The sequence below is a fragment of the Anolis carolinensis genome, chromosome 2 (genome assembly GCF_035594765.1).
Source record: "Anolis carolinensis isolate JA03-04 chromosome 2, rAnoCar3.1.pri, whole genome shotgun sequence".
NCBI classification, from domain to species: Eukaryota; Metazoa; Chordata; class Lepidosauria; order Squamata; family Dactyloidae; genus Anolis; species Anolis carolinensis.
In genome coordinates this window covers 183736926-183747143 of record NC_085842.1, presented here as the reverse complement: position 1 = coordinate 183747143, position 10218 = coordinate 183736926, and the positions used below count along the sequence as shown (strand labels likewise).

Here is a 10218-nt window from a genome sequence, read left to right as displayed (position 1 = left end):
TGAAAGCATGAGTGCATACATTTGCAGCATCTTTAAAGTTATGAAACAAAATGGCTTGGAGGGCCACTGTTTTTATACAGTCTGTTGAAGCAGTTGTGGAGGTAGAATGATCCAAAAGTATTGGGTAAGCCAGATTGATGTGAGCCCCCATATGTATGCCAGTGTGACTCTGAGAGGCCCAGGCATCCATTTCATCAATACAAAGGGCTATAAACATGGGGTATATATCCATCATATTCTTTTTAAAAATGCTTTTGTTGTGATACATTAAAATGAGAATGCAGACTGGCTTTATATAAAAATCAAGCCTGGCACAGCAGGCTTGATTTCCCTGTCCTTTGAGTTACTTATCTTTCAGGATCATTCAAAAATATTTTTTGTAATATATGTACGCTAGTGTAAATACAGTTGAGCTATTTGGCTCTAGTCCTTCAATATCTGCTTAAATGTGAGAGTAAGTAATGAGGTGAGAAGATAAAAAACCAATATATCCATTGCATCAGGAAGCCTCTGAGCAGATGCCACAGTGCTGCTAATTTCCTCTCATAAGGCTGGGAGAGCTCCCATTCTACTGCCTTCATCCAAGTGTAGCAGTCCTTAAGGCAGGCAAAACCCAAATCTGTAAGACGGCTTCCAATCTCTCAAGTTTACTTGATCTTTTCCATAGTCATACAGCAACAAGGTAGGTTCCTCCTGTTTCCCATTGTGTTTTTGCCTTATCAATGGGCTATAATGAGAGTTATGTTCATTTCCAGCTAGTGTCCATAGCAGAGTCTTTGGCCATCATCAAATATCCATCTTCAACGCTTAGAAGACATTTTTTTAAGTTGCAGACTTCATCAGTATCTGGGGTGGATCTGAAAAAAGAAACCAGGACAAGTCATTGACTGGGGCCTGGGGTATACCTCATCTCTGTGTCCCAGGAAGCCCATTAGCTAAAATCTATACAGGGAGAGGAGGCCACGAGAAGAATGGTCTTCACAAATGTGCTTCATAGGGGCATGAAGAGGACTAGTACCTTGGTAGTTTTGACACGGTTCCCAACAGAGCACATCCATCCTGAGTTGTCGGGCAAAGCTTTGCACTCTTCTCCATCCAGGCAGGGCTCCATGTCGCACCACCACTTTCCTGTCACAATGGAGGCTGAAAAGAACAAAAGCATCGGGGTTGTTGTATGTCTTTCGGGCTGTGTGGCCATGTTCCAGAAGTATTCTCTCCTGACGTTTCACCCACATCTATGGCAGGCATCCTCAGAGGTTGTGAGGTATCCATACCTCACAACCTCTGAGGATGCCTGCCATAGATGTGGGTGAAACGTCAGGAGAGAATACTTCTGGAACATGGCCACACAGCCCGAAAGACATACAACAACCCTGTGATCCCGGCCATGAAAGCCTTCAACAACATAAGAAAACCATCTTTCTTCACCGTTGCTTGTTCCTGCAGCTGTTCACTGGCATTTCTAACTTGCTCCATAGTGGAAGTCAATTGGTGGAGGCAAAGTAATATGCATTTCTGTAGTGTCGGACTTTGCCTTTAATATGATCTCTAAATAGTTGGCTCTCCACTTCACCTAGACACCAAGTCATGATGAGCTTATAGGGAAAGAGCTAGGTCAGAACTACTTTCTCTAGCTAACTTGCTCTTTCTGAAGCACTTGAAGCAAGTGATAATATCACAATTCCACAAGGATATCATATAAAGGTTGCTTCACAGTGGTTTTTGCAGCCATTGATCCCTCTGAGCTGGCTTTTTTTTTTTCCTAATCTGACCCCCAAATTTGAATCTTGAAGTGGTCATTTCAACTCTCAGATTGCCTCATAGGCTTTTCAATCTCAAAATACATGTCCAAAAACAGAAACTGACCTCCAGTAACTTCCTTTTATTTTATTTTGCATTTTGGCCATTCCAATGGTTACCACATCCTATGTCTAAAAATTGACATGCTGAGTTTGTCACTATTTCCCACTTCTATTTAAATAAATAAACATAGAGTCCATCCTATTGGCCTTGAGATGCCAGCAACCCCTCATATAATCTTATATTTTGTCTAGGGGGAGACACCAGATGGTTCAATTCCCTTAATGACCATTTTTCAGAAGGAATTATAATTACCAAGCTTTAAACCACCATTTCTTGAATTCCCTGGCATTATTGTCCTTCCCCAAATCCAGATCCTTTCCTTTGAAAGGAAATTATATTTCCTTTCACACTCTTTCAGTAGAACCCATTTAACTCCCCTTCCCCTTTGTCAGAAATTCAAGTTTTTCTTACTTTTCTGTCTCTTGTGTTTCACTATCTCCTTGGACTACAGAAAGGAGGCCAGTAGCTCCACACTTACTATCCACACAAGATGGTTTGCCCCGGGTTGTCCCGGCCACTTTCCCTGGGAGGCAGGAACACTGGATGGTTTGCGACCGTTCTTCAATGTGATTGTGGTTACAACAGCGGCGAACAGCAATCACCTTGCAGGTACCTCCGCCTTGAATGGGGACCAAGAGAAGAAGAAAGGTTGGAGAGTTACTGAAATCTCCCTTTATTTTCTCTGGAAGTGGCAATCTTTGGTCAACTACCTCCATGGCCTATGGCTGATGCTAAAAACCTAGTTTCTTCTTCCCCAAGTCTTACCCATGACCCCATCTCTTGTGAGATTGTTCAAGCAAAGCCAGGTTGCTATCCCTGAAGCAGTTAAGTGTCACTTGCTTGAATGTCTCCACTCCCAAAACTGTTTTCTGTGCTTACGTTGAGAATTGCGGCAGAAACTGCTGGTAAGTCTGCTTCAGGGAGGAGACCTCCCTCACACTTTGGAAAACTTGAAGCAGCAACAAAGAAGCTTTGGTCCCTTCTAATGTATTGGCCTGTAACCCCAAGAAGCTCCACATGACATTGAGAGATTGTAGACCCAGTATGGTATAATGGTTTAGGGATGAACATTATTCAAAATCAAGATTTGATTCCTCAGTTGGCCATGGAGTTGTCATCTAGAATGTATAAAGAGCCAAACGCTACCAGTCCAGAAGTCTGCAAATTACTGGTATATTTGACTATGTTTGCATATTTATTTATTTTGAATCTTTTTAGTAAGCAAAACATTTCTTAACATGAATGGACTACTTTAGTTTTTGCTCATACAACAAAATCATCACTGTACAGTAGAGTCTCATTTATCCAACACTCGCTTATCCAACGTTCTGGATTATCCAACGCATTTTTGTAGTCAATGTTTTCAATACATCATGATATTTTGGTGCTAAATTCGTAAATACAGTAATTACTACATAGCATTACTGCATATTGAACTACTTTTTCTGTCATTTGTTGAATAACATGATGTTTTGGTGCTTAATTTGTAAAATCATAACCTAATTTGATGTTTAATAGGCGTTTCCTTAATGCCTCCTTATTATCCAACATATCCGCTTATCCAACATTCTACTGGCCCATTTATGTTGGATAAGTGAGACTACTGTATTTGCTATGGCAACATCCTAAGGAGTCTTAGGATGTGTAGTTTGGTGAGGCACCATTGCTTTCTGGCAGAGAATTCCAAATGCCTCAACTTCAATTCTCAGAATCCTGTAGGTTATTATCAAGGTGTTATCATTATGTAATGTGAAATAGATTTGAAACCTAAATTCAGCTTCCATACAGCTTTCTAATTTCAGCCTTCTTATATCTTGCTTGCTTGCCCTCAAAACCACAAAAGGAACTCACTGATTACTGGGATTTGATCCACTGCGGTCTGGTACCAATACTGTTCATGATGATGATGTTGACTGTGAATGGGAACCTGCTGACCACAGATACCTTGGCACAGCAGAGTGACATAAAAAATCCAAATTATCAGAGCAGATTGGCACATTGTGATAGATCTGCAGAGGAGAACATAAAAGAAGGAAAAATGCATCAAGGAGAGAAGATATATATAAAAAAACACCTTGTGCTTATGATCTCTTGTAGAACTTCTTGAATTGATTTGCTTTGACCAGTTTTTTGCGGGGATTGGACATAAGGTTTTCCTCAATTTTATTTGGAAGGGAAACAACCCCTTGTAACCTGTGATATATAATTTTACTGGGTTCAAACTGGTTCTAAAGAAAAGTTGGCAGGACTCATTGGCTCTGAGCGTGACATCCATTTTCTAAAACAGATACAATAAAGACAATTTTGGTTTTTTGGAGTATTTCAAATTTTGGGATCCTTGATAAGGGATGTTTAGACTGTATATCAATCTGATTTGCAATTTCTTTAGTGCGGATAGCTCTTCAACTAAAGCATGTTGCAAGTATTATCTACCATTCTTGAGTCTGTACATGCTGTGACCAGTTCATGAGGTGATGGCCAACTGGAGATGATACTTTCTATAAATACTAGACCGGTCCTTCACAGATAGACGGCACAAAGGTCACAAAGTCTTAATGGCTTACATTTCCTTGCCACATCCTTCACAAACCCAGGGCCACTTCCCTGCCATGATGAAGTGGAGAATTCTTCCATGTCTGCCATGTAGCGTATGACACACATCTTCAGTATCAGAAATATGCACATATGTCTATTACAAGATTTTTTACTGGTTGTGTATGCCTATCATGGAGCCCCGGTGGTGAAGTGCGTTAAAGCACTGAGCTGGAGACCGAAAGGTCCCAGGTTCAAACCCGGGAGCGGTGTGAGCGGCCGCTGTTAGCTCCAGCTCCTGCCAACCTAGCAGTTCGAAAACATGCCAATGTGAGTAGATCAATAGGTACCGCTCTGGCGGGAAGGTAACGGCGCTCCATGCAGTCATGCCGGCCACATGACCTTGGAGGTGTCTACGGACGACACCGGCTCTTCGGCTTAGAAATGGAGATGAGCACCAACCCCCAGAGTCAGACATGACTGGACTTAACGTCAGGGGAAAACCTTTACCTTTACTATGCCTATCATATGCCCAGGTATTTATCCCATGAGACAATATGGGTTTGATATTTTGACACACATTTTAAAAAATTAAATGTCCAGGATTGCTATTGTTTTTCAGGGTTCAGATCCATCCCAGAAATGAATGAAGGAGGGAGAAAATACAAATGGAGATGCCTTCAGCATGTGCTCTCTCCTTCCCCCGTGCCTGTAGGTTTGCAGAACACCAAGAGGATCATGCTGTTACTCAACACATGAGGGACAGATTTAGAAAGACCTCTTTGTGCTTATTTGGTATGGATTATGAAATGAACTTGAGATGTCACGTTTTTTTCAGAAGTTTTCAGAGCGGCAGGACATGAGTCTTCCGTTCTCTGCCATGGCACGTCAGAGCAGACTCAGTGGCGGACACCCTACAGACCTTCAGATCATTCCTTGGACTTACACTAGTTGGAAGTGTTTTGATTTCCTCTGAATTTAGCCTGTGATGTCAAAAGAGGGGGCTCCGTTGCTGGGCAAGTTGAAGTTGGCACCTAGGCTTTTGCAGCTTATCGGGCAGAAGGCTGTTCTAGGATATTATCATGCTGTTGGGTGCAAATTAATCATGTCAATTAAAACAGTGGCCAGACATGGGGGTTTGCTTCTTTAGCTGCTTTGTGTCCAAGTCTCAAGGCTAAATGACACCTTTTCTGTCTTGTTTTCTGTGACCGTGAACACAGGCAAATAATGCATGAGTGCTTTGCCATTGTTTACTATTAATGAGCCTTAGTCATTGAAAGCTTTCTACCTCTCTGACTCATACAACACTTCTTATGTTCTTTAGCAACAGTATAGGTTTCTCAAGATCTAAAATTACAAGTTATGTAAGTCTGTATTTTAAAATATGACAGTGAGGAACTTGCCTTTTGAAATGTTAAGTTTTTAAAAATAATTTCTTATGACTTATTTTAGGACTTTCCTTCCCCCGACCCCTTTCATCATGTTGAAAATGTGTTTGCATCTTGTACCCTTTAATATAAAAATGGATAGATGTATTTAAATCAAGTAACAGCACATATTTAGGGTTGCTTGACACAGATTGCTTGTGGTTTAAGAGATCTGAAGTTGCTCCCAATGCCTGAAGAAGGCTATTTGCCCTTGTTCTCCTCTTTGGCCCCCCTTTCTTGTTGAACATCATAATAATAATAATAATAATAATAATAATAATAATAATAATAATAATAATAAAACTTTATTTATACCCCCACCACCATCTCCCCGCGGGGACTCGGTGCGGCTTACATGGGGCAGAGGCCCAAACAACATAGAACAAAACATAAGCAACATAATACAAATCACACTATAAAAAGATAAAACAGTAATACAATATATCAATTAAAAAAATACAGGATAAAAAATTGCATTTAAAACACATAAATGGTAAAATCATAATAAAAACATCCACTTTAGGCACAGAGAAATCTTTAATCTGATGTAGCCTGTTCTTGATATTCTTGACTTAGACAACTACAGAATGAGAATGAACAGGAAACAACTGAGTTACCACTAAAACAAACATTATCTGGAAATGTTCTGTTTTTTAAAGTTCAGATCGGGTATCTTTTATGTCAAAATATGCATGCCATCCAAATGGGAGATTTATGCCTTCTAAATCTAGTAACTTGTCTTCTAGAGTCCCCCATTCTTTAATCCAGTCCAAACAGCATGCATTTTCATAGAGTTGTAAATTTGGACATACAAAAAGCCAAACCAAGAGGCATATTTAATGACCATTGCATACGGAGACAAATTTTAAACACCTGGAGCAGATATAAAATAACTTACAGAAAGACACCGGAGTGGATGTCCCCACATGAGGCATACTATAAAAGGGAGCTAATCCAGACCGATTTAGAAAATTCAGAAAGGAAACCCCTAGAAGAATTGACCCAAATGGGCCTTAAATGCAATTGGCTGTGTGAGAAATTTAAAGAACAACTTAGAACTTCAGGCTTCCAGACTGCAAAAACATGATTTGATGTGACCATTTTCCAGAAACCCAAAGGACTTATATCATATATATACAAAAATCTACTGAGCTGGCACATAAAAGAGGAAGTAGCAAAAGACTCGGTGGCTAGATGGGCTCAAAACATAGGCCAAGAGATAAAAATGTCCTAATGGGAAAAGACATGGAAGAGAAGAATGAAGTACCCGGCATATCGAAACCTAAAAGAAAATGTCTACAAAATGCACCTGCAATGGTATCTCTCTTCAGAGAAATTACCGAAGTTGTACAATTGCACTGACAAATGTTGGAAATGTGGAAAAGAAAAAGGCACATTTTACCACCTGTGGTGGCCATGCAACAAAGTAAACAACTACTGGAAACAGATTCATGTATATCTCGAAAAGATAATAAACATAAATTTCAAAATGACACCACAAATGTACCTTTTGAACATGCCTGATGAAGAACTAGAAAGGAAATTGGGAAAAATGGTTTTACATTACAGTGGCAACTCCAATATGTTAGATATTGGAAAACCTCAGAGATGCCTCCCTTAGAAGAATGGGAAAATATATATTACAGATTGGCTGATAATGGATAAAATAACTGTACTCTTAAGAGGAGAACTTTTAAAGAACTTTGTTGATGAATGGCAACCAAAGACCCAACATCTCAACGTAAAATTAATCTAAAAATGTACATAGGGGAAGCTATAAGACTGTAGACAAGGAGGAAACATATTAATTTAGAGCCTATGATAACTTTATATGTACTATTTAAACAGAAGACTGTGACCCCTTAAAGAAAATATATTTTCAGAGAAATAATTATCGAACACTAATAGCTGGAAAATATTGCACTGTATTCAACAAATACTTAGAAATGTGTGTCTGTTTGAATAAATTAAAAATAGGGAAAAAAGTTCAGATCTGGTGATCCTTTATTAAAATGCTAGGGACTGAGAGTGTTTGGGATTATTTGGATTTTGTCATAACTGTGTTTGCATATGCTTGCATATATTGGATATGGGACCCAAATCTAAACATGGAATTCATTAATGTTTCATCTTAGACACATATACTAATTATATATAATATTTTAAAGAATTTTGTATATGGAACAAAGGTTATGTACATCGAACCACCAGGAAACAAAGGCGCCACTATCTCCCCTACCCACATGGACTATTTTGGATGCTGGATTCTGGAGTATTTCATAATTCCAGATAAGTGGTCCCCAACCTGTAACTTCATTTCCCGTATCTTCCCTTCTCATCTGGTGTTGTACAGTATGCTTCTCAGAGCAAAGATCTTTTTCACACAAAAAAGCGATAAAGCATGATGGACATAAACTGAGCCATGAAACTCACAGGGCAACTTAGGAGCAGTCACAATCTTTCAGCCAGACCTACCTTGCAGGGTTGTTGCAAGGAAACAGTGAGGAAGAAGAGAGCCATGCACATTGCTTTGACATTACAGTAGAGTCTCACTTATCCAACATTCGCTTATCCAACATTCTGGATTATCCAACGCAGTCTGCCTTTTAGTAGTCAATGTTTTGTAGTCAATCTTTTCAATACATTGTGATCTTTTGGTGCTAAATTCATAAATACAGTAATTACTACATAACACTGCTTTTTCTGTCAAATTTGTTATAAAACATGTTTTGGTGCTTAATTTGTAAAATCATAATGTAATTTGATGTTTAATAGGCTTTTCCTTAATCCCTCCTTATTATCCAACATATTCGCTTATCCAACATTCTGCCAGCCTGTTTATGTTGGATAAGTGAGACTCTACTGTATTTGAAGAGCAATTAGTGTGGGTGATTGATCAGATTAGCAATGTTTAAAATGCTTTATTTCTTGCTTTATTGTGGCTGTTCCAGGTGTGTTTTATTGCTCTGGTATGTCCATATTTCATTTACGCACAACAATCTTGTGAAGCAGGTTAGGTGAAAAACAGTGACCCAAGTGCTAATCAGAGAGCATTTAATATGTGGCTCAAAAGTATCATGGTTTCCGTTATAACTCTTTAGCCACCTCAGTACTATTTCCAGCTCTCAATCCAAAATTTTTCAAATCAAGAAAGATTTAAATGCTAATTATTTGAAACACACAGTGAGAAGAGATCGTGTGAGCTCTTATTCAAGCATAGGCTTCCCAACTTTATAAGAGCTTCTTTAGCTATAGATGTCAGCAGCCGCATTATAGTAGAATACTACTGCATTTTAGTTTGACTTGTTTGTAAAATTATAAATTAGCTCAACAAAAAGGAGACAGTTACTTATTTTTTTGCCTTTGGTTATACCAAGACACCTACAGACATCAGGTACAAAAATTTTGAAAATTATGAGTTGCTCTCTCTTCCCCCTTAGCTGGCACTTTTCCTATAGTATAAATAGAAACTTACCTGTGACTCTGTCCTTGGTGCTGAAGTTCCTTCACCTCTCCATTTGCTCCATGGAGGATGCCTTTGAACCCTGCAGCATCATCCCTCTTTTTTTCTGTTTGTTCCCTTTCCGAGGGCGATGGGGAGAGAGAAGTACTGAGCACAAAGTCCTGGATCTAAAGTAACTGTTTTGGCAGCTTTGATCTGGATCACAACCCTTTTCTAAACTCGCAACTCAACCGCTCTCCCATCCATCCAGATTTGGGGATGGAACCCAATGTCCTGGCTCCCAGCCCTCCTTCTGTAACCCAGCAGATGGTCTCTGTGTCTGTGTGAGATTGGGAATCTGGTTCTTCAGCTTTAGAGCTTGATTGATATGCCCATAAAAGAACGTGCCACACACACACACACACACAGAGAGAGATCCACAGGCTGCCTGTCTCTCTTTCTCCTTCTCTCATATAGTCTCTGTCCAAAACCACTCCTAGCACACCCACTCACAAGGCCTCCTCCCACGGCTTTGGCATCCTACCCTTACTTTCATTGGGAGAAGAGCCTAACTTTGTCAGTCTCTCTTTTTCTCTCTCCTTTTCTCTTCGTATTGCAACTTCTCACTTTAGGGTGAAGTGTTAAACAATTGACATCACACAGAATGATATTTTATAGGGAGCCGCTAAAGATTCCTATGGCTCAGAGCCGGGCAAGTGCAATCCCTGAGCCATTTTTTGTGGTTGCAAGGGTCCTCCGAAGAATATTCAGGAAGGGATTTTGCTCCAAAATGTATCTTTGGGGGGGGGGGGTATGGAGGGCATTTCCACTATATTTGGAGCTCCTCCCCATTTCCAGTGTCAATGGAAATGGCCCCTGGAGCACATAAAAGACATTCCCATCACATTCTACTCTCATGGGTCAACTCTTGTCCAGGAGGGGCCTTTTCTGAAA

The 10218-nt window shown here is 39.8% G+C and overlaps 1 protein-coding gene across 3 annotated transcripts; it reads right to left on the bottom strand.

The window, feature by feature from the left end:
* Window positions 1-625: 625 nt before the first annotated feature.
* LOC100556300 (chemokine-like protein TAFA-1) lies at window positions 626-9745 on the bottom strand. 3 transcript variants are annotated; one of them, XM_008103862.3, is made up of 4 exons: window positions 3715-4284; window positions 2342-2482; window positions 1019-1143; window positions 626-857 (listed from the first exon to the last, which is right to left on the bottom strand). In XM_008103862.3, the coding sequence occupies exons 1-4, from the start codon at window positions 4136-4138 to the stop codon at window positions 840-842; spliced, it is 708 nt and encodes a 235-aa protein (XP_008102069.2). In that variant the 5' UTR covers window positions 4139-4284; the 3' UTR covers window positions 626-839. The 3 variants fall into 3 exon arrangements, with proteins under 3 accessions (XP_008102069.2, XP_062827345.1, XP_062827344.1); XM_062971275.1 differs by lacking the exon at window positions 626-857 and adding an exon at window positions 9298-9745 and having other exon boundaries at window positions 977-1143; window positions 3715-3872; XM_062971274.1 differs by lacking the exon at window positions 626-857 and having other exon boundaries at window positions 977-1143; window positions 3715-4308.
* Between the last annotated feature and the right edge of the window lie 473 nt (window positions 9746-10218).